The sequence below is a fragment of the Myxine glutinosa genome, chromosome 3 (genome assembly GCF_964187855.1).
Source record: "Myxine glutinosa chromosome 3, kmMyxGlut1.1, whole genome shotgun sequence".
NCBI classification, from domain to species: Eukaryota; Metazoa; Chordata; class Myxini; order Myxiniformes; family Myxinidae; genus Myxine; species Myxine glutinosa.
Genome location: NC_136263.1, coordinates 90976899 through 91002436, shown reverse-complemented (window position 1 = coordinate 91002436; position 25538 = coordinate 90976899). Strand labels below are relative to the sequence as shown.

Here is a 25538-nt window from a genome sequence, read left to right as displayed (position 1 = left end):
TGGAAAAATACATCACGAGAATAAAAGCTATCCATTGGCAGGTGTCCCTCCACAAACCACCCACTTTGTCTGTCGAGGGACAAGGTCGCTCCTTTTCTCGAGTTACACAGGCAGGCATTGTTGAGACCAAAGTCTTTCTTTGCGGTCAAAAAACACGGCCATTTTCGAAGTCTCCTTGGTCTCTAACCTTGCATAGCTGCCTTCACCCTGCCACTGCAACTTCAAGGCCCTTTCACCGACGACGACTAAACCCAATCCAACCATCCTCACCATGCCTCCACCCTGAAACTGAGGGGTTTTCACAGCACTCCAAGAGGGCAAGAAGTCAGAGCTGAAATCCCTACCCTTTAATTGGGCCCACTCACAGACCTGAGCCCTGGCACATTAGGGTTAAGAAAAACAGGAAAGCCATTAAATCGCATGCGATCCCCCCAACCACTGCATCTGCTTCCAGATCTTCCAAAAAGAAAGCCGATATTTATCCAGCCTCTCCTTTACATTCACGCAGGTTTGGGAACGTTTTAATAGATGTTTACATGACGCCAGGACACAAGGAAATTGCCGCTGCATTGTCCATAGGGAACTGTGCTGACTTGGGTGGGCTTTTGTCAAAAAGAGGCAGAATTTGGATAAAGCCATGAGCAATTAGGGATGAAAGTAAAAATAAAGACAATTAAGATAAAGTTTTTTGAAATCAAATATACACAGGTCTATTCTTTCTTCTCGACATTCCTTTTTCCCTTTTGCAAGTCTTGCATCCTCCCTCAAGAAAACCAGCTTCCAGAAACAACTTCCGAATGCACGCATTTATTACTTTCCATGAATTTAAGGAAATCACATCATTCACTCCTATTATACATCTTCCTGCAGGCTAACTCTGTTACGGGCTAATGCCAACTCTGTCCTCAGTTGGTTTGAATTCACCTCGTGATAATATGCGCTCCACCTTCTGCGCTACGTCATTGCTTCTTGTACAATTCAAGATCAACTTTGCACGGAATTTTAGAGGGGAGACCGTGAAACTACACAATCATCCACCTAACAAGTAAGTAAGGGGCTGTCCATTAGGGTGGTTCTTAGCAAATAGGCAAAACAAGGAAATTTTTTTTTACCTCCACCACCAAAGGTTGATGGAGGTTATGGTTTCACCTCTGTCTGTCCGTTTGTCCGTTTGTTTGTGAACAAGATATCTCAAAAATTTGCGGACGAATTCGGACAAAATTTGGCAGAGAGGTAGCTTATGTGACAAGGACGAAATGATTAGATTTTGGTGAAGATCCGGATTCGGATCCGGCTACTATAGTTTTTTAAGTGATTCTTCACCATTGGGAGATCGGGCCAAAATCGATACATAGCAGGATATCTCAAAACGCTATGGATTGATTTGGACGAAACTTGTTGGACCGGTTGTGTCTGTGACAAAGAAGAATCGATTCAATTTTGGTGAAGATCCGGATCCAGCTAGTAGAATTTTTAAGTGATTCTTCACCATTGAGTGATATGGCCAACCATGCGGAGGTATACTTTCTACTGAGTGCCGTTGTAGTTTGAATCGTTTTACTCCTAACCTTAAATTTTTTTGGTATTAAGGTAAAACTTCTGCATGTGAAATATTTTTTGAATACATAAAGTGTTAGGGGTTGCACAGTGACTCATGGTTGCCAGCCAGTCATTGTTGCCCGATAAGCGTTGATTTCCTGCAATCGGGAAACCTCTTGCAATGTTCTGTCACAACTTGAAGCAGATACTGGGTTTGCTGTTCATCCCTTGTCAGGAGACGATTGTACCCTTCAATGAGAGCAATTGCATACACCAAAGTACAGCTGTACTGTATTCAATTAACTTAAAAACAACTTCAAAATGTGCAGTACATAGCAAGGTCATAGGTCAACTGTAATGGTCAAAAGCACAAGTATAGCAGTGTAGAATAAATAATTCAACTCCAAACATTTTGACGAGCCAAATATGTGAAATTACAAACTCTGTGTGCAACCCCGAAATTTAGTCCAAATGGCTTAAAATTTCACCACAAGGGTGTTTTCATATATACAACAATTTTTTAAGTGTTAGGAGTATGACTTTTCCAAATTTCATTTTGAAGGACCATCCTACCGTCCATTTATTACATACATTTAAGTACAGCGGAAATTTGGCTTCCCCCTCCCTTCATGTACACACCCCAAGCAAAATACATAATGGAACTACAATTACCACCATTTAATATCACAATGCCAGAGCATCCACTGCAATTATTAAAGTTTAGAACAAACTGAAAATGTGCTCACAGATTTGTCACTAATGTCTGCCTCCTCTCTCCCTTATCACCCCTCTCCCTCTTCCCCTCTTCTCCTCTTCTCACCCTCCCTCCTATCCCCCCACACCTCCTTCACCCCACTCAGAACGACAGTTCTTGACTGAGTGAGCAGGAATTTGGAATTTGACCAGTGAGTCAGTGATAGCTCATGGAGGACACCATGGGATATTGAACATCCATTAACTAATATTGCTGGTAGATGGGCCACCCAGTTGTTAATGACAAACTGATACAGATAATAACTTTGATTTACATAATTAAAAATGGCATCAGTATGTAAATTAATAAACTAATGGAATAAATTAATATCGTGAGGTTTAAAGAAATGTGTCAGCCTTCTGAACAACCACAACCGACATTTACTATGAGTAAAACTTTTTCTAAAATACATCAACAATATTGTGATTTGTATATATACTCAATCTTGCCAATCGTTCACACAAATTATATGGCTGCAAAGATAGATATCCCTTGGAAAGACGCAAGTGATTTGCCTTTAGTAGAATGTGCCACGTATTATTTGTACTACATCATAATTTTTCTTTGCCTTATATGATGTAGTCATGTGAAAGGCTCCAACTTTACCAACAGATGCGCGATGGGGCCTCAGCTGGCAATGTTAAAAGCACCTGATTCATCAGCCTTATTGTGTCGTTGAATGTGCTATATTCCCAGAAATCTCTCATTGCACCAGGAAAGAATTCCAGTCATTGTCAGACACACTTATCATCCATGTCAGATGCTTTGGGAGTCAATTTCCAACCTCATTTATTTGACCCAATTATACAGTATTTCAAGAAACAGTTCCATACAGTGTAGATGCAAAAAAAATTTTTTACAGTAACTAAAAATCATGTGACCTTTCAGAAACAATGACTGACCAACAAAAGTATGTTAAGCCTGCAGGTTAGCCCATTTGGTTACAAACTTCATGAAAATGGGATCCCAAATTCAAATCCCATATAATATATTTCCTAATATCTTTATCCTGAATATTATTTATGAGCATGCTCAAATATGAGTCTCAGATTATAGTGTTTAAAAGAAATAGCCCCGAGTGGGCTGACGGTCATCTTCTCGAGGTTATAGTTCAGACCTCTGCTGATTTGAGGGAACCCCCCTGGAAGCACCTTGATCCCCTGGGAGGTCTGCTGATCCGAAATCGAAAAATCTAAATCTGAGCGATCCTGCAGATCATCGAGTAGATGGGCTGTATCGGATTTGAGAGCAATCGATTGGTAAACAAGTATTCTGAGTATTGCGCTGCAATACATGTCTCCTACCGGCAGTCTGTCGTCCGGAAAACTGTTGGGGAAATTACCAAAGTTCAAAGTGCCGTAACTTTGTCAAAAATGATCGAAACGTCGTGAAGTTCGAACTTGATCTGTAACTTATCATTACGAAACCATGTACCAAGTTTGAATTCATTAGCATTAAGAGTTTAGAAAAAAAGTCCGGAAAACTGTTCTTTGCGTGACGGACGGACAGACTGACAGACGGAGGGACGGAGTGCAAACCCATAGTCCACTCCGGTGTACACCGGTAGGGGACTAATAAAGGACAAGTGGCAACCCAACCCGAAGCCTTAGTGATTGTGTGGGCCATCGAGTAGAAGGCTGAGTCGGGTTTCAGAGCAGTTGGTTGGTAAGTAAGGGAAAGAATGGATCTGAAGTTTCAGGGGGCAACCCCCAATCCACCCTCCGCCCCTCCCCCCTCCAATCACCGGGAACCTCCATGTCAAGTTTCAGAACAATCAGTCGGGTGAAAAGGAATGTGTAGCAAAAATGGAAAAAGTTAACAGGCGGACTGACGGACGGACGGCTGAACGGTCAGACATGCGGAAGTCATGACCCATTTTACAAGTTAATCTCTCCATGAATCGGGATATGACCGAATGAGTCAAGATGTAGATACCACCAAATAAATTATTGGGAAATTTAGTTCTATTGGCAGCTATTTTTATGCCTCCACCCCCGAAGGTGGCCAGAGGCATTATGTTTTTGGGTTGTCCGTCCATCCGTCCGTCCGGCCGTACGGGCTAAACCTCATTTTTCTCAGAAATCATATGTCTGATTAAGATGAAAGATTAAAATATGATCACGAAAACATCATTGGTCACATGGTGTGGCAGCCATATTGGATTGAAGGAAAATATTAAATAATTATATCTCCGAAACTGCTTACCCTATTGATGCGAAATTTTACAAATATCATCTAACACCACTGCTGCATATCGTTTGAAAATGATGATGTCGTAGGTCACGTGGTTTGGCAGCCATCTTGGATAGAAAAACGAACCTTATCCGATCAACACTAAACTTCACAAACGTGATCCCCTACCCATACATATGCAGAGTGTACATTTTTTAAGGTCATATTTCATGTGATATGGCAGCCATATTAGTCTGAAAGCCGATATTGAAAAAAAATCCCTTCTCTGAAACTACTTCACCGATGAATGTGAAACCTGTCATGACTGGTGAAAATGTGAGACTTGAAAACAGCTGAAGTGATTTAATCAAACTTGTTTATTTTTAGGACAGTGAACGAGGGCATCTACCCGTTGTAGGAATATGCGGAAGCATATTGGTGACACAGTCGCATTGTTCTAGTTCTTACATGTAAATGATGTGAAAAAAACATCTAACATGGAGTTTCTTAGTTCAAGAACCTTCAGTTGAGTTCTGCTTTTAAAATGTTGGAGAATCAATGCAGCAGTTTTCAGATGTTTTTCACTTTCTTTTTCAGATTTCAGAATCTGTGCATTTACATGATGATGCCCCAAGAAGGGCAAAACTGTTAGGTAACTGCAGGTTCTGGGCACTTGTGACAGTATCTGAAAATACATCTTTGTATCTTTTATTTTGAGAATTATTTTTCATCTTTGAATTATCATCTTTCTTTGTACGACTTTGATTCCGGAGCTCGCAGACAGTACGTACGTTGTGCCGGCGCTTTCACCACTCACAGTATGGAGTCACACAATAACGTGTGTGTGTATATATATATATATATATATATATATATATATATATATATATATATATATATATGTGTGTGTGTGTACAGTCACGTGAAAAAGTAAGTACACCCCATGCAAAGTTTTGACTTTTTCAACATATTTCAACATACAGCTATTTGATCTTCATTTCAACAATATTGATAGATAAAGGTGATATAATATAATAAATATCATGAAACATTTACATTTTGTAGTCCATTGTATAATTTAAAGAAACATAAATGCAAATTTCGCATGTGGAAAAAGTAAGTACACCCCGACATTTATCACTACTTCAAATACCTAAAATTAGAATCAGGTGCACCAGCTCAGGTGCAAATGATTGGAACATCGTTAGAGAGGATCTTGGAAGAACCTGTCTTATTTAAACCTCAGACATTTAGTTTGGTTTGCTCTTTGTTGTTGAAGTGTGCGGCGTCACCATGCCAAGATCAAAAGAGCTCTCTGAGGCCTTCAGAAAGAAGCTTATACATGCCTACGAGTCTGGGAAGGGATTTAAAAAGATCTCCAAACAATTTGAAATAAATCATTCGACTGTCCAGAAGATCATCTACAAGTGGAGAAGATTTCAAACAACTGCCAACTTGTTCAGGCCAGGCCGCCCCAGCAAGTTCAGCCCGAGACCAGACCGCAAGATGCTGAAAGAAGTCTCTAAGTACCCCCAGAATGTCATCACGGAAGCGACAGGTAGCTCTTGCCACTGTTGATGTCAAAATGCATGAGTCTACCATTAGAAAGAGGCTGCACAAATTTGATCTACATGGGAGGTGTGCCAGGAGGAAACCTTTGCTGTCCAGAAAGAACATCAGGGCAAGACTAAAGTTTGCCAATGAACACCTTGGCAAAGACCAGCACTTCTGGAACAATGTGCTCTGGACAGATGAGTCAAAGGTAGAGCTATTTGGCCACAGTACCAGAAGACATGTTTGGCGAAAACCAAAGACATCATTTGACCACAAGAACCTGATACCAACTGTAAAGCATGGTGGTGGAAATATTATGGTTTGGGGCAGCTTTGCTGCATCAGGGCCTGGGCAGCTCACCATCATATAATCCACTATGAATTCTTCATTGTACCAGAGGGTGCTTGAGGATAATGTGAGGCCATCTGTCAGAAAGTTGAAGCTCAAGCGAAGGTGGACCTTGCAACATGACAATGACCCTAAACATACCAGTAAATCCACCAAGGAATGGCTGAAAAGAAAAAAATGGAGGGTTGTGGAATGGCCAAGTCAAAGCCCGGATCTAAATCCCATCGAGATGTTGTGGGGGGATTTGAAACGAGCTGTGCATGCAAGAAACCCCTCAAACATCGCACAGCTGAAAGAATTCTGCATGGAGGAGTGGGCAAAAATGTCTCCCAGTCGATATCAGAGACTGGTAGACAGTTATAAGAAACGCCTACTTGAGGTTGTTTCTGCCAAAGGGGGCAATACCACCTATTAGAGCCAAGGGTGTACTTACTTTTTCCACATGCGATATTTGCATTTATGTTTATTTAAATTATACAATGGACTACAAAATGTAAATGTTTCATGATATTTGTTATATTATATCACCTTTATCTGTCAATATTGTTGAAATGAAGATCAAATAGCTGTATGTTGAAATATGTTGAAAAAGTCAAAACTTTACATGGGGTGTATATACTTTTTCACATGACTGTGTGTGTGTATATGTATATATATATATATATATAACTGTAAGAAATAGTAGAAACTCCAAAGTACGAGCAGGGCGTCTCATTTGTATTGAATATATAATCGTTAGATTAAATAAGACGCGGACGTAGCTTCAGGACGTCGATCTTTAATTGTCGACCAAGCTTTCGACCAACAAAGGTCTTCTTCTGAGTCAGCCCCAAGTTCAACGGAATTCTTCCGTTGAACTTGGGGCTGACTCAGAAGAAGACCTTTGTTGGTCGAAAGCTTGGTCGACAATTAAAGATCGACGTCCTGAAGCTACGTCCGCGTCTTATTTAATCTAACGATTATATATATATATATATATATATATATATATATATATATATATATATACACTATTACTGTATTCTTACGCAAATAACTCGCACCCTGGTATGCAAGCCAGGGGTGTGTTTGTTGCCAAGTTTCTTGTACAGTGCTCGTCAAGTGGCTTAACCACTCAAGCAAACACTCCATTTGAAACCGGTGATAACGGCTGGCACCTGTAACTGGCTGGTGTGCTGGTGTGCTGGCACTGGTGTGCTGGCTGGCACACCAAGTAACGGGACAACTGAACAAACCCCTGCTTTTCCCTCGACGTGACCGGGAGATGCACAATCTCCATATTTTGAGCAGTCGGCACGGCTTTGTTGTCAAGGGACAATGAACAGCTCTTTTCAAAGAAAACTGCGGTAAATAACCAAATGATATCAAAATGAACATCTTGAGAAATGCTTGTAATAATTAAAGTTTACTGTACCGATGTGTTAAAAAATCAGTGTGGTTTCCGGGACCGATGCAACCGGAAATCATAGTGCTCATCTATTAGAAATGTTAAATACCCTGCAGGGGGTTGTATTGTATATCATTCATAAAATCGCCACAACATCGTACATACCATTACAAGCCCCTGCCCTACAATATCTGTTGTCAGTAGAAGTGTCAGTCGAAGGGATCTTGGAGATGGCGTGAAGCTGGAAGGTGTGAAAACATTTTGCTACCTCGGATACATGCTGAATGGAGAAGGTGGATCAGACCCGGCAACGGTTGCTGGAGTGAGATGTGCATGGAAGAAGTTTCGGGAACTGAGTGGCGTGCTGATGATGAGGGGAGTGTCGTTGAAGCTGAAGGGAAAGGTGTATGCTGCATGTGTGAGAAGTGTTATGATTTATGAGAGCGAGACATGGGTAATGAACGTCGAGCAGCAACGAAGGCTGGAAAGGGTGGAAATGCGAATGGTTCGGTGGATGTGCGGAGTATCGTTGAGAGAGAGGAAAACAAATGATGAATTGCGAAAGATGATGGGAATAGAGCCTGTGATTGATGCTGTGAAGAGAAACAGTTTGAGATGGTATGGTCATGTGTTGAGGAAGGATGAAAGTGACTGGTTGAGAAGTGATGGAAATGAATGTAGAAGGAAGTAGAGGACGGGGAAGACCGAGAAAAACTTGGCTAAAGGTGGTCGAAGAAGAAATGCTGGCAAGGGAGTTAACAAGGGGAGATGCAGAAAATAGGGCAAAATGTAGAAGATTGTCATGGGGACCGCAAGGCTAACCCCCGCTCTTGCAGGGAAAATGGCCTTAAAATGCCTGTTGTTGTTGTAGTAGAAGTAAGAGAAAACATCAGTTTCACAGCCTAATTCAAACTGAAAGTTGAGGAAAAAGTGGGGAGATTTCTGAAGAAGAGGAGGACGAGAGTGATGACGACATGGGTTGCGACAGACCTGGTGTGTGTTCAGTTACCAAGCAGCTAGATAGCGCTTGGTAAGCCAGCTGTTCCTTATAAACGGTTTAGAATTGAGTGCTTACTTCAGGGTTTACACCACTTGGCGACCACTCCACAAGAAACATGGTAACTAACCACACCCTCACACTTGCTGACTGCAGATTTTGGATTTTGGCTGTGTCACATACTCAACCTCTCCACCAAATTTCGTCCAAATCCGTCCACAACTATTTCAGACATATTGTTCATAGATAGACAGACAGCGGTGAAAACATAACCTCCATCCACCTTCGGTGGTGCAGGTAATAAGAATAGCATAATATTAATGTTATTACAAAACAATATTTCTGGAATATGAGCATGGTGTTGGCTTAACGGTTAGTGTGCTGGCTTGGGATCCGAGGATCCTGAGTTTGAATTCTGGTCGATCGTTGAATTAGCGGCAGGGGGGTTCAGCCTGCCATCCTTCCGAGGTCGACAAATTGAGTATCAGCTCACTGGTAATTGGGGAAGTGCATCAGAGGCACAAACGTGCTTCCAGAAAAATGATGCAACCAGCAGCCACAGGCTGCATACGAAAACAACAACAACAACAACAACAACTGGAATATGAATATAATAATATACCCCACTCCCCAAGGGATTTTTCTTCCTTGGACAAACGCAGTATTAACGTGTATAAATAGCTTATCGTGGTGCTTCGTGGGGCAGGCCTACCACAGGTAAAAATAGTACACACAACACATATGATTACCTTTTCAAACAGTCACTAACTGCTGTTTAACAACAACAACAACAACAACAACAACAACAACATGCATTTTAAAGGCCATTTTCCCTGCTCGAGCGGGGGTTAGCCTTGCGGTCCCCATGACAATCTTCTCCATTTTGCCCTATTTTCTGCATCTCTCCTTGTTAACCCCCTTGCCCGCATTTCTTCTTCCACCATCTTTAGCCAAGTCTTTCTCGGTCTTCCCAGTCCTCTACTTCCTTCTACATTCATTTCCATCACTCTTCTCAACCAGTCACTTTCATCCTTCCTCAACACGTGACCAAACCATCTCAACCTGTTCCTCTTCACAGCATCAATCACAGGCTCTATTCCCATCATCTTTCGCAATTCATCATTTGTCTTCCTCTCTCTCAACGATACTCCGCACATTAGTCGAACCATTCGCATTTCCACCCTTTCCAACCTTTGTTGCTGCTCTACGTTCATTACCCATGTCTCGCTCCCATAAATCATAACACTTCTCACACATGCAGCATACACCTTTCCCTTCAGCTTCAACGACACTCCCCTCATCATCAGCACGCCACTCAATTCCCGAAACTTCTTCCATGCACATCTCACTCGAGCAACCGTTGCCGAGTCTGATCCACCTTCTCCATTCAGCATGTCTCCGAGGTAGCAAAATGTTTTCACACCTTCCAGCTTCACGCAGTCTCCAAGATCCAACTCAACATTTCCTCCATCTGCAGCTCCCTCTGTGCACACCTTACATTTGAATGTAGCTGCCACACTGGTTAATGACCCTCTCAGACCACTACATTTTTGATGAACCCACTCAGCGCACATTGTACACTGAATGGAGTTCACTCCGACACCCTTCCTACACACAGCACAGGGCCACTTCCCAGTTCTTTCCACCTCACCACATGCTTTACCACTTGCCATCACTTTCGTCTTTCCGATATTCACCTTCAGACCTTTTGTCTCCATACATTCCTTCCACTTGTTCATCTTTTCCTTCAGTCCATCCATACTTTCCGCAATCAACACCAGATCATCTGCATACAACAAATCCCACGGTAAACCCTCCTTTACGTTCTGAGCCAGCACCTCCATCACAAGCTACAAATAGTAGTGGACTTAGTACCGACCCCTGATGCACTCCCACCTTCACCTCAAACTCACCACTGTTCCCGTCCTTCGTCCTTACAGCTGTGCACGCTCTTTTGTACATTGCCATCACTACTCTGATCAACCATTCCTCCACTCCTAACTTCCTCAATGCCCATGTCAATACTTTGCGTGGAACCCGATCGAATGCTTTCTCCAGATCAACAAACCCAAGAAACAACTTCTCCATGTGCTGTTTAACACTAAACCGAAATAAATCTGGCGGAATCCCGACATCCTTGAGGTGTTCTATGCTTCTCACATCCACCACAGACCAACAAACCCAAGCCTAGATCAATTGTAATCTATGTACCCCACAGAGGACAATGAACCCTTCCTGTCGCTCCCATAGGGAATGGGTGTACGAGGTTTGACAAATTCGTTTTTGACGTCGTGATTTGAGAAAGCTTGCTATTGATATAAATTGACTCGTACCTTTGCTCCGCACTGTGTGTGCACATATAATATACACACACACACACACACACACACACACACACACACACACACACACACACACTGCCAAAAATATTGGCACCCTTGCACTTTTTTTCAAATAACTCACAATTTTCTCCAAAAATAAGTTGAAATTGACAAGTATTCGGTCTCCACAATTCTTTATTTCACTGCTATTATTACAGAACCTTTGTTTTTGATGCAGAAATTAATATATCCTTTTAAATCAGAAAATAAAAATAAATGGCATGAACAAAATTATTGACACCCTCGACTTAATATTTGGTAGCATGGCCTTTGGACAATATAACTGCAGTCAAGCACTTCCTATAGCCATGAATGAGCCTCCAACACCTCTCTACTGGAAGTTTGGCCCACTCTTCTTGTGCAGACTGCTCCAGTTCTTCCAAATTTGAAGGGTGCCTTCTCCCAACTGCTTCTTGCTTTTCTCCATGCTCATTGCAGTACACACAGTGACACAAAACAGCAGAATGACTTTCTCTATTCAAACTGGTAGAATGAGTGATTTTCATATCGCAAGCACCTGCAACTCACCATAGGTGAGTTCAATTCCAAAGTAAAGGAGAATCACCTGCTTGAAATCTAATTATTTCCAACAACTTCTAAAAGGTGCCAATAATATTGTCCGTGCAATTTTAGGATATCTGTATGGAATAAGCTAAGATTTAGTAATTTTTTTCAGCTTTTTTGTTTTGTTCCACTGAAAACCAAAGAAATACATTTGTGAATACCAAAAGATTTTTGAATTTCAACTATTTTCTGGAAGAAATGGTGCATTTTAAAAAAAAGTACAAGGGTGCCAATATATATATATATATATATATACAGTGAAACCTTGACTTACGAGTGCACCAACTTACGAGTTTTCCGAGATACGAGCCGTCGCTCGGTCGATTTTTTGCTTTGTGATGCGAGCCGAGATCTGAGTTACGAGCGAGCGAGCTTGGATATAAAACACGTAATCGTCGAAAAACATGAGCGAGGTGTGCGTGTTGTCGACTTGGCGAGGCAGTACGATCGTAGTACTTCTATGATATGTACGATTTTGAAGCAGAAGGAGTCGATAAAGGCTATAACGCCAGCCAAGGGCGTTAAGATTATTTCAAAGCTCCGGACCTCTGTCCATGAAGAGATGGAGAAGTTGTTGTTTGTGTGGTTGACGGAGAAGCAGCTCGCAGGAGATACCGTGACCGAGAGCATCATCTGTGAGAAGGCACGAGACATTTACGGGGATTTGGTGCAGCAGACGGCAGGAACATCAATGGACGAGGCATCGGAAGAGTCATTCAAAGCCAGTCGGGGATGGTTTGATAATTTTAAGAAGAGGACCGGCATTCACTCCGTCGTCAGGCATGGTGAGGCAGCAAGCTCGGATGTGAAGGCAGCTGAAGATTTTATTATAACTTTTGCTGAACTGATAGAAGCCGAAGGATACATCCCCCAGCAAATCTTCAACTGTGACGAGACAGGGCTCTTCTGGAAAAAGATGCCGAGGAGGACGTATATAACGGCAGAGGAGAAGAGCATGCCAGGCCACAACTTGTTCAGAGTGCCGGCGATAGCTCGCCTTCTCTTTGTGGAAGACACGGTGAGATCCTTAACATCCAACAACTAATGGGACGCAAACGGGCCGCCCAGTTTAGCGGTACACACATTGATGAATCACCCTGCCTGTGAAACACCGACATGACAGGTTATAGCTGGGTCGGGATTCAAACCCAGGCTGGACAGTTTAGAGTCAAGTGTGCGTACCTCCAGTCCAGGCCATCCTGCCAACTTGTATGCTGCATTCAGGTGAAATATAAAGCGCGAGATATTTATATATATATATTTCAAAAAAAATTGGTGTGGTTTTTGGGGGGCTGGAACGGATTAATAGCATTTCAATTCATTTTAATGGGGAAACTTTATTTGAGAAACGAGCAAATTGAGTTACGAGCTCGGTCACAGAACCAATTAAACTCGTAAGTCAAGGTTTCACTGTATATATATATATATATATATATATATATATATATATATATATATATATATATATATATATATATATATACATGTATATATATGTATACATATATATATATATATATATATATATATATATATATATATATATATATATATATATATATATATATATCTCCAAGCTTTTATCTAGCCATATCATCGATGTTCCCATATGACAGTATAATGGCCAAATTTAGTGGCATCTACGTTCGATGTGATTACATAAGCTACCAGTTGGCATTGAGGACATTTTTGTGACGCACAGCAATCAAAGGAAAAAAAGAAGAAGCAAATAACAGAATGTGAAATGGGGATTAAGTAATTCTTATTTATAAAGTTAAGAGCAAAGCATTAGTTTTCTCTGAATGTGCAGTCACACTATAACGTATAGCAGTAACTTATGCCGACGTATGTGAATTTTCACCAACACGCTGGTGTACGTTGACATAAGTTAGGGGTAGGTTTGGTATAAGTTGTATACGTTAAAAGCACGCTGGTATAAGCTGGCATACGTTGTTGTACGCAGAGGCCGAAATAAATTTTTGTGCATGCACAAAAATTTTGGGCGTATGCCGACGTCCTCTTCATAGGTTAGGCATAGGTTAGGCATACGTTAGACATACGCTAGACATACGCTAGACATACGTTAAATACGTTAGAGGTAGGTTACTCATACGTCGAGATACGTTGGCATGAAGGTGTACCGTGCAGCTAACTTATTGATAACCTATGAGTAACTTACTTCTAACCTATATCTAACCTATATCTGACGTATCTGCAACGCATATTGACGTATTCAGACGTATTAGACGTATGTCTGACGATGGAGTAACTTATTGAACATGTTTCTACCATACAACTAGCGTATTATTGGCGTTTTGCGGTCACTGTATATATGGGGGCCTGTGAGTAGCTCACCATCACTTCTCCACCCGTCATCAGAGAAGATGGAGGATCCTGAGAGGCTTCGACAATAATACCAACTAGTCGTTCTCCAACATCAGTATGACATCATCGAATTGGCACTTCACCAGCCCTCCTCTTCTTCTTGGTCTTGTCATCAGACTGGCGGGAGGAGGTGGAGGCAACTGATGCAGCATCCGAGTCAACAGAAGAGGTACGGGAGGCACGGGAACCATCACCGGAATGAGGAGATGGAGAGCGTGGTGACTGCGAGCAGCCGGCTTGGGGCACAGCAGGGAGATCATGAGCAGGTGGATCGGCGGCTTTGGACGATGGTGAGGATGATGGTGTAGATGTGTTCTTCTTGCCTCTACCTCGGCCCCTGGCAGACGTCTCGGTTGCTGTCTTCTTCGTTTTCTTGGGTGCCATGTTGATGTTGATAGCTCGCGGTACGTAGGGATCGGCGCCGTATTTATGCAGAACGTCACGTGATCGTCGGCAACATGCCGAGTGCGCTGCCCATAGGTTTCTCATAAGTTACTCATACGTTGGGCATAAGTCGAGAACGCTGGACATACGCTGGCCATACGCTGTGATATGCTGTCATAAGTTATATATAAGTTCGTGATAGGTTACTAATAGGTTAGACATACGCTATGTATACGTTCAATACGTTATGCATACGCCCAATTTATTCATGCTGTAGAATTTTCGATGCTTTTTTGGGCGTATGCCGACGTGTTGACATTATTTTATGATTTTTCATACGCTAGATATAAGTTTCTCTAAAACGTCATAGTGTGACTGCACCTTGATCACAAGCACATCTACCCGAGGTCAGAACCGATGACCTTTGTTCATGCTAACTGGAATTGGGATAGAAAAACTCCATTATCCTTTATACATGTAAACAAATGGCAAACTCTCGTGGTTCAATTTCATGAGAAAACCTGACAAAGAAAAATGGCACAATGAACACACATTGACGCTCATTTTTGCACAGAGTTTAAAATGAAAAAGTTTGGTTTCAGTTGAGCCAATTTACAAACACCTGTATGGCTCTACATACTCACCTTGGTACTCCTTCAATCCTATGGTGCACAATGGAAGGATAAAGTACACATCACTTTCATCAGAGACAAAGGTAGGCTTCAGAGGCTTGAGGTTGGACAGTCGATAGACTGTATTGTAGTTAAGAAAGCTACGCCAATTCAAGATTTTATCCTAAAGCATATGGTGCAATGGTGTCACAGAGAACATGTAGGATAGGATATAGATATATGAATTTGTGAGTAAATTGTGTAAAGCAAGAACTCTCACCTTGTCGTATAACAGTTTCTCCAGCAATGTGGGTCACAGGGAACATGGCATCAAAAATGTCGCTGAGTGGGAGTACAAGGAGGAAAAAATGAGAAATAACTGTAAGAAGAGTAACATCATTCATCACTGCCAGTGCCTGCACACGAGGCTGCAGCATAGGCCCGACATGCAGTCAACGTCCGTCAGTCTGCAAATGGACCCAGGGGAGGGAACAATGGAGGCACAGGGTGGTCTATTACAAATTATTTCAACAGCTCAGGGGAACGCAAATTGCATGTTTGGTCATTTCTGTCAGATTTTGCATTTAGCAATTGACTGCATTTAGGAGTCTGCTGCTATGTGTATTCCACATCTCTTCACACTTTCTATCATATTTCACAAGATTAATGTGGCAAAATGGACCAAAATTATGTCCACGCTGTTTTATGAGCACATTTTAACTGTTCTATATTGCATGACGACAGAATGTAAATTGTGGAACGTTGAAAGTTTGTGGGATTTTTGGTGTGCAGAGCTATTGTAAAAATGTTCTCCAGTGGAAAAACAATACAACTTTAAAGGTTTTGATTATCACCTGCTTGAAATCTATAACTAAATGGTTGAATGATCTAAAACAATACAACTTTAAAGGCCAAGCCTGCTGGTTCATAAAACATTCAACTGATTTTAGCAGGAATTTGGAATTTGTCCAGGATGACGGTGACAATTCACCCAGTGGAGAACCAGTGTACGATATGGGTTAAGCTTAAAGAAATACAGTAAACCTCCCATCTGTGGGAGGTACGTTCCTGTAAACCTCCGCAAATGGCGAAATCGCAAACGACGAGCAGTTTCGAATATGTAAGTCAATGAGATACGTTCCAGCCAAGCTGGAACTTAAAATTTTAAGTTGAAAATTTCAACTTAAAATCATTATTAAAGTAAAAAATAAGACATTTCAATAGAAACATAAGAATAATTGAGGAAACCAAGATCAAACTAGAACGGCACTCGGTAACGAGCATACCTCCGCCAGGATGAACAGTTAACATTTTGTATCCCACTAATATGTCGGATCTGGATCAATGGAGGAAGAGATGAACGTGGACAGATTGGAAATGAATGTCAACAAGGGGTTCATTATAATTATTTGCAAGACACAAGCGGGATCATGCAAATAGGGGGGAAAGAAACTCAAGGGCTTTGTAAAATATACTAGCAGGAGTACCCGGTGTTGCCCAAGGGGGGAGGAGGGGGTGAGGGAGGAGGAAGCAGGAGAGGGGGGGTTAAGAAGGGAGTGGGGGGAGTGGAAGGGGGAGGGGAGGGGGAGGTCAGAGGAGAGGGAGGGAAAGATATACTACATATGCAGTCACGTGAAAAAGTAAGTACACCCCATGTAAAGTTTTGACTTTTTCAATATATTTCAACATACAGCCATTTGATCTTCATTTCAACAATATTGATAGATAAAGGTGATTATAATATAACAAATATCATGAAACATTTACATTTTGTAGTCCATTGTATAATTTAAATAAACATAAATGTAAATTTCGCATGTGTAAAAAGTAAGTACACCCTTGGCTCTTATAGGTGGTATTGCCCCCTTTGGCAGAAACAACCTCAAGTAGGCATTTCTTATAACTGTCTACCAGTCTCTGACATCGACTGGGAGAAATTTTTGCCCACTCCTCCATGCAGAATTCTTTCAGCTGCGATGTTTGAGGGGTTTCTTGCATGCACAGCTTGTTTCAAATCCCCCCACAACATCTCGATGGGATTTAGATCCGGGCTTTGACTTGGCCATTCCAGAACCCTCCATTTCTTTCTTTTCAGCCATTCCTTGGTGGATTTACTGGTATGTTTAGGGACATTGTCATGTTGCAAGGTGCACCTTCGGTTGAGCTTCAACTCTCCAACAGATGGCCTCACATTATCTTCAAGCACCCTCTGGTACAATGAAGAATTCATCGTGGATTCTATGATGGTGAGCTGCCCAGGCCCTGATGCAGCAAAGCTGCCCCAAACCATAATATTTCCACCACCATGCTTTACAGTTGGTATCAGGTTCTTGTGGTCAAATGCTGTCTTTGGTTTTCGCCAAACATGTCTTCTGGTACTGTGGCCAAATAGCTCCACCTTTGACTCATCTGTCCAGAGCACATTGTTCCAGAAGTGCTTGTCTTTGCCTAGGTGTTCATTGGCAAACTTTAGTCTTGCCCTGATGTTATTTCTGGACAGCAAAGGTTTCCTCCTGGCACACCTCCCATGTAGATCAAATTTGTGCAGCCTCTTTCTAATGGTAGACTCGTGCACTTTGACATCAACAGTGGAAAGAGCTACCTGTAGGTCCCGTGATGACATTCTGGGGTTCTTAGAGACTTCTTTCAGCATCTTGCGGTCTGCTCTCGGGCTGAACTTGCTGGGGCGGCCTGGCCTGAACAAGTTGGCAGTTGTTTGGAATCTTCTCCACTTGCAGATCTTCTGGACAGTCGAATGATTGATTTCAAATTGTTTGGAGATCTTTTTAAATCCCTTTCCAGACTCGTAGGCATCTACAACCTTCTTTCTGAAGGCCTCAGAGAGCTCTTTTGATCTAGGCATGGTGATGCCACACACTTCAACAACAAAAAGCAAACCAAACTGAATGTCTGAGGTTTAAATAAGACAGGTTCCTCCAAGATCCTCTCTAACGATGTTCTTATCATTTGCACCTGAGCTGGTGCACCTGATTCTAATTTTAGGTATTTGAAGTAGTGATAAATGTAGGGGTGTACTTACTTTTTCCACATGCGAAATTTGCATTTATGTTCATTTAAATTATACAATGGACTACAAAATGTAAATGTTTCATGATATTTGTTATATTATATCACCTTTATCTTTCAATATTGTTGAAATGAAGATCAAATAGCTGTTTCTTGAAATATGTTGAAAAAGTCAAAACTTTACATGGGGTGTACTTACTTTTTCACGTGACTGTACATCTTTAGGGGGGGGGCTTTGACAGGCCCCTCCGTTTTGAGGGAGGGGGGCGGGGTCAGAGGGAAGGAGGAAAAATTTACCTTTACATATATATTATGTACATCTACAGTGCATTCAGAAAGTATTCAGACCCCTTCACTTTTTTCACATTTTGTTATGTTGCAGCCTTATGCTGAAATCGTTCAAATTCATTTTTTCCCTCATCAATCTACACTCAATACTGCATAATGACAAAGAGAAAACAGGATTTTCGAAAATTTTGCAAATTTATTAAAAAGAAAAAGCTGAAATATCACATTGACATAAGTATTCATACCCTTTGCTATGGCACTTGAAATTCAGCTCAGGTGCCTCCCATTTCTCTTGATCATCTTTGAGATGTTTCTACACCTTGATTGGAGTCCACCTGTGGTAAATTCAATTGATTGGACATGATTTGGAAAGGCACACACCTGTCTATATAAGGTCTCACAGCTGACAATGCATATCAGAGCAAAAAACAAGCCATGGGGTCGAAGGAACTGCCTGCATAGCTCAGAGACAGGATTGTGTCGAGGCACAGATCTGGGGAAGCCGACAAAAAAATCTCTCCTGCATTGAAGGTTCCCAAGAGCACAGTTGCCTCCATTATTCTTAAATGGAAGAAGTTTGGAACAACCAGGACTCTTCCTAGAGCTGGCCGCCCGGCCACACTGAGCAATCGGGGGAGAAGGGCCTTGGTAAGAGAGGTGACCAAGAACCCGATGGTCACTGGCTGAGCTCCAGAGATGCTGTGTGGAGATGGGAGAAACTTCCAGATGGACAACCATCACTGCAACACTCCACCAATCTGGGCTTTATGGCAGAGTGGCCAGACGGAAGCCTCTCCTCAGTGAAAGACACATGAAAGCCCGCTTGGAGTTTGCAAAAAAGCACTGAACGGACTCTCAGACTGCGAGAAACAAGATTCTGTGGTCTGATGAAACTAAGATGGAACTGTTTGGCGTCCGTAGTCGTGGCCAAAAATATTGGCACCCTTGCACCTTTTCAAATAATGCACCATTTCGTCCAGAAAATTGTTGAAGTTAAAAAATATCTTGGTATCGACATATGTATTCCTTTGGTTTGCAGTGGAACAAAACAACAAAAGCTGAAAAAATTACTAAATCTCAGCATATTCCACAAATAAATCCTAAAATGGCCCAGACAATATTATTGGCATATTTTAGAAGTTGTTAGAAATAATTCGATTTCAAGCAGATGATTCTCCTTTACTTTGGAATTGAACTCACCTGTGGTGAGTTCCAGGTGCCTGCAATATAAAATTCACTCATTCAACCAGTTTGAATGGAGAAAAGGAGTCATTCTGCTGTTTTGTGGCACTGCGTATACCGCAATGAGCACGGAGAAAAGACATAAAACAAGAGAATTGTCCGAGGAGGTCAGAAATAATATTGTAGCCAAGCATGGACAATCTCAAGGCTACAAGTCCATCTCCAGAGACCTTATTGTTCGTGTGTCCACAATACGCAATTTTATCAGGAAGTTTAAGGCCCATGACACTGTAGCCAACAGCCATGGACATGGCCGCAAGAGAAAACTTCATTGAGGTTTGCAGTGATGGATTGTTCAAATGGCGGAGAAAGCACCTCGATCACCTGCCAAACAGATTCAAGCTGACCTTCAGAGACAAGGTACAACAGTTTCAACTCACACCATCCATTGCCAACTGAATTAAATGGGGTTTGATGGAGGACCCCACTGCTGAGAGAGAGAGAGAGACATAAGAAAGCCCAACTGGAGTTGGCCAAAAACACACCTGAACAAGCAAAAATCCTTCTGGGAGAATGTCCTGTGGACAGATGAGACCAAATTAGAGCTTTTTAGTAAAGCACATCATCTCTATGTTTGCAGAAAACAAAACGAAGCCTTCAAAGAAAAGAACACCTTCCCTCCAGTCAAACTTGGAGGAGGTCCAGTGATGTTTTGGGGTTGCTGTGATGCCTCTGGGTGCCTTGAATGTGTGCACGGCATCATGAAATCAGGAGATTGCCAAGGCATTTTGGAGCACAATGTTCAAACCAGTGTCAGAAAGCTGGGTCTCCGTCGAAGGTCATGGATCTTGCAGCAGGACAATGACACCAAACACACTTCAAAAAGCACCCAGAAATGGTCGAAGACAAAACACTGGACTGTTCTGAAGTGTCCAGCAACGAGTCCAGATCTAAATCTCATTGAACACCTGTGGGAATATCTGAAAACAGCAGTTGGGAGAGGGCACCCTTCAAATCTGGGAGAACTGGAGCAGTTTGCACAAGAGTGGGCCAAACTGCCAGTACAGAGGTGTAGGAAGCTCATTCGTGGCTTTCGGAAGCGCTTGACTGCAGTTATTTTGTCCAAAGTCTGTGCTACTACATATTAAGTCTGGGGTGTCAATAATTTTGTCAATGCCATTTCTTTTTATTTTCTGATTTAAAAGGATATATTAAGTTCTGAATCAAAGAAACTACTGCCCCTGTAATCGTTTCTGTAATATTAACAGTGAAATAAAGAATTGTGTAGACCAAATACTTTTGTCAATTTCAACTTATTTTTTGAGAAAATTGTGCGTTATTTGAAAAAAGTGCAAGGGTGCCAATATTTTTGGTCACGACTGTATATACACATCTATACACATATATGTATGTGTATATAATATATATATATTATATATATATATATTATATATTGTATATATATATATTAGTACAGCGGATAAGCTCTCATATTTTAACAAATTGTGCATGTTTTGAGAAAAGCATGACATTTCTAGCATAGTTAGTATATACCATAATGTTTATTTTCAGATGTGGAGGGAAGTCAGATTTGACCTCTGAGGACCGTGAGAGGTCAAATCCGAAATGGCCGCCAGTCCACCGGGTCCAATGTTCTAACGCGCTTAATTTTGGAACCAAACAGTGTGGAAAAACATTATAGGTGTCATTTCCAACTAAATTGGGGATGCCCATTCATTTGGTCATACTTTTGAGATCGCCAGAACTCAAGGACATGCATTTAGGTCAAGGTCAAATTACGTTAAATATCTATTTTTATGATACTGCAGTTGGAACTGCTATTGGAAAAAGTTCATTTGAACTTTTAAAACTTTTTTTTTTTTCAGGTACCTACAGGGAGGGATAGGTACAGAACACCCAAAGACCAGAAATGATGAAAAAAAGTGTTTACACTGCAAGGAATGATGCAATAACCTCTGAAAAAATAACTGTAGTTAACCAAGTATGTCCACAAAAGCTTACATTAAATCAAGTGCAATGATGAAAATTGGTAATGATCAAAATCTAACAGTCTCCAGAACAGAAACACAGTGCAGTGCCCTTGAGTGCAGCTTTGGCACTTGCAGCGTCCAGTGCACCCTTTCTTGCAGCCACAGTGGATCGATTTTGGCACGATTTTGATGCTTCAGGGAGAGTGCTCCAAAGAGGCTGCCACCCAGTTGTCTCCTTTGGCCAGCCCCAGTCAGATGGGTCTGGCATCTCTGGATCCATGACCAATGCCTGGTTCCAACAGTTGGCCTGGTAGCAAGTGTGCTTGATGTGCTGCTTGAGTGCTGCCTGGGTTGGAGGAATGTTCTCTAGAGTTCTACACTTCTGTGTGAAGAGCTGTTTCCTGGCATCATTCGCTTCCGTGCTCTCACTGGTTCGGTCGTACATCAGCACCACAAATCGCTCCAGCAGTAACATTGAGCCTTCACTGACCTCACTTGGCATGCCTAGGAGTTCATTGAAAGCATCATTCACCTCTAAGAAAGACTTCCAAGTTTCCCAGGCAGTCTTCTTTCCTCTGCCAGCGAATGCAGATACAGTATCACACCCGGTGAAAGCGTGAAAGTTTGGGAGAGTCAGACACTGTGTTGGATTCAATGTGGCAACCATTTCGTGAACAGCTATGCACCGAAAGCTTGACCCAACACCAAAGGCAACCCACAGCTCATCAGGAGCATCCTCAATTTAGTTAGAAATGACACCTATAATGTTTTTCTACACTATTTGGCTCCAAAATTAAGCGCGTTTGAACATTAGACTCGGTGGACTTGCGGCCATTATGGATTTGACCTCTCACGGTCCTCAGAGGTCAAATCTGACTTCCCTCCACATCTGAAAATAAACCTTATGGTATGCACCAACTATGTTAGAAATTTCATAATTTTGTCATTAAATGCACAAATGTTGTTGTTATCCACTGTACTATATATATATATATATATATACACTCACACACACACACACACACACACACACACACACACACACATATAAATAAATAAATAATAGTGCATTGTGTACACATGAAGTTGATGTGCCCTTCCCATGTACATGAAGTGTTAATCCCCCCCCCCCCTTCCCATGCTTCCTCCCCCCAAGCCCTCCCCCTCCCACAAATCTCCCGATGTCCCTGCTCTCAATCTTGTTCGCCGGCTCCCATTATCATATGTTGTGTCAGTTTGTCTTGTTGTGATCAATGTTAGCTCTTACATAAGCCTCGATCTTGTGTACAAAAAAATAAAATGAAAAAATCCGTGTCGATTCGGTGCTGACACTATTGACAGATTGATGTTATTGAATGGCTGGTGAGTCGATACGTTTTAAACCCCTTCTTTGATTGATTTTGCAGCGAACAGCACAGGATCCCATCATTTTTAAATGAAGGATGAGCTACCGTGTGCTCATTCGATAAGCTATTGACAATTTGACGAAATGAAGAATTTCATACTTATCTGGTCGTGTGAAAGCAAGTTTTATACAAAATATAGCACAGGGTATCCCAGGTTAAAAAGCGATTCCATTCCGAGCAACGTTCATGCAGTAAGGATATCCATCGGCCAAAGTTGGATCAAGCAGGTTTATCAGAAAATAATTCCAAAAAATGCTGGACTTACAACCAGCCCTGCTTTTTGGGGTTCTTCCCGTTTTCTTGTTTGTTGTGTTTCTTGTATTTGTTTGATATAGTTAAGTGCGAGAGAACGTGATCAGCATCGTGTGACTAAACGTTCAAGCCAGTGCACCAGGAAGCAGAAATGCAGTATGCATTTATAACGCACCTCCAGTGCCTTTGGAAAGTATTCACACCTCTTGACATTTTTCACATTTTGTTGCATTACAGATGAATTTAAAATGGAATACAATTCAGATTATGTTGTCACTGATCGACATATACTACCCCATAATGTCAATATGGAATTTTTCTTTCAGCAGTTCTTACAAAATATTTAAAAATGAAAACCTGAAATGTCTTCAGTCATTAAGTATTCAACCCCTTTGCTATGACACTCCAAATTGAGCTCAGGTGCATTCAAATTCCTCTGATAATCCTTGAAATGTCTCTCCAACTTGTTTGTAGACCACCTGTGGCCAATTCAATTGATTGAACATAATTTAGAAAGAAACACACCTTTCTATACAAGGTTCTAGAGTTGACAGTGTAAGTCAGAGCAGAAACTCCACCACGAAGTCCATGGAACTGTCCGAAGAACTCCTGCAGACACACCCAAGAAGACTTGAAGCTGTAATCGCTGCCACAGACACTCCTACATAGTATTGACTCAGGGGGTTGAATACTTACATAAATGAGATATTTCTGTATTTCTCTTTTTTTTGTTTAAATTTCTAAAAATAAAAATCCACCTTGACATTATGGGTTATGTCTGTTATGTCCTGATCCATTCAGTGTGCTAGCTCTTCCACGAGCCTCGCCTATGTAAGAAAAGAAAATTCATATCAACTGTGATGATGGATTCCATGACATTGCTGATGATTGGAAGTAAGTTTATAGATCTGTATTTGAAGGGATCAGTTTTTGCACCTTTTTATGTGGTCCAGTGATTTTGGCTGATTTCCAAGCAGATGGAAGATGACCTCGCACAAATGAAAGGGTGAAAAGGCAGAGAGAGGATGTTCAAGAGCAGCAAAGCAAGTTTTTAGGACAAGTGAGCTGCTGCCGTCTGGTCCAGTGGCAGAGTTAGTGTTGAGGGTTGAAAGAACCATCTCCACCTTCTGAGGTGCAAAAGACACAGGGTCCAGGAGCAGTTGGGTATGACAGGGAAGGATACGTGCTGAAAGTGAGGAGTTGGGGACACAAGATTTGGAAGCAAACACAGAATTGAGGCATTCGGCCTTCTCATGGGCAGAGATGGAACAAACACGGCTGTGGTGCCATTTGAAGAGAGGGAAGGGATGGAAGGGGAGCATACTCCAGAGACAGACTTAATAAGGCACCACCAGGTTTTAGAGAAGGGAGACAAGTTTGAAAGTTCATTGTTGAGGTTGGACAGAGGTTGTTTTCTGTCTCTCCTGAGAGTGGACACATGCTTGTTGCAGACGTTTTGGAATGCACTGAGACTGCCATCATTTGGATTTGCTTTCTAGGAAGAGAAGGAAAGTTGTTTCAGAGACACTTCCTCGCCACAGGATTCAGTGTACCATGGGTGGGAAAAAGGGTAGGATAATTATTAAAGACAAGATGGGATGATCCTGTGTATGATAGAGAGCAGGTTTCTGTAGAAGAATTCCCAGGCTAAGTTAACATCGGGGGCAGTAGATATGGGAGACCAGTCCGAAAGAGGCAGTCCCTGCCAATCTTGCTGTAAGATTAAGTTTGGACAAAAGTCTTGCACCATTGGGGATAGCATGGTGGATTACAATTTGTTTGTACCTTGCTGCAGCCAATGTAACATAAATTTACAGCAATTCTCCATGACCATTTGAGGATATGCATCCCCAAACCTGAATTAAATCTCCTCCATGCTTAATTGTTGGCTTCAAGCAAGGCTCTTTCGAAGCATCAGTTTTTCATCATCTCACTTACTCTCTTAACTACGAGATCCAAATAACTGAAACTTTGACTCATCTATCCAAAGAACCTTTGACCATTGTTCCATCGTCATATTTCTGTGTTCTTGCGCATATTTGAGCATTTCAGTCTTGTTTCTCTTTCTTCACATCGGTTTCCTTACTGCAATACAACCTTTAGGTTTAGGTCCTGATTGATTTCAAAAGTGACCATGTACTGTTGATGGATGGACAATGTCACCTGAGCCTTTTGCCAGTTCTGTTGTCAATTCAACACCTGTCTCCTTTATGTTTATTCAGGGTATTATCTTCAAGTACTGCTCATTTACCTGTTAGACAGCTTTTTGGGTATTCCAGTCCTGGGTTTGCCAATTATAGAAGTGTCAATTACAAT

The 25538-nt window shown here is 41.7% G+C and overlaps 1 protein-coding gene across 3 annotated transcripts in view; it reads right to left on the bottom strand.

Moving 5' to 3' along the window:
- PRKAR1B (protein kinase cAMP-dependent type I regulatory subunit beta) overlaps window positions 1-25538 on the bottom strand; it is a 211360-nt gene that overhangs the window by 68127 nt on the left and 117695 nt on the right. For all 3 annotated transcript variants that reach the window (XM_078774248.1, XM_068110517.2, XM_068110516.2), the window contains exon 4: window positions 15357-15418. In XM_078774248.1, the coding sequence (XP_078630374.1) occupies window positions 15357-15418 (62 nt within the window). The remainder of the gene's footprint in view (window positions 1-15356; window positions 15419-25538) is intronic.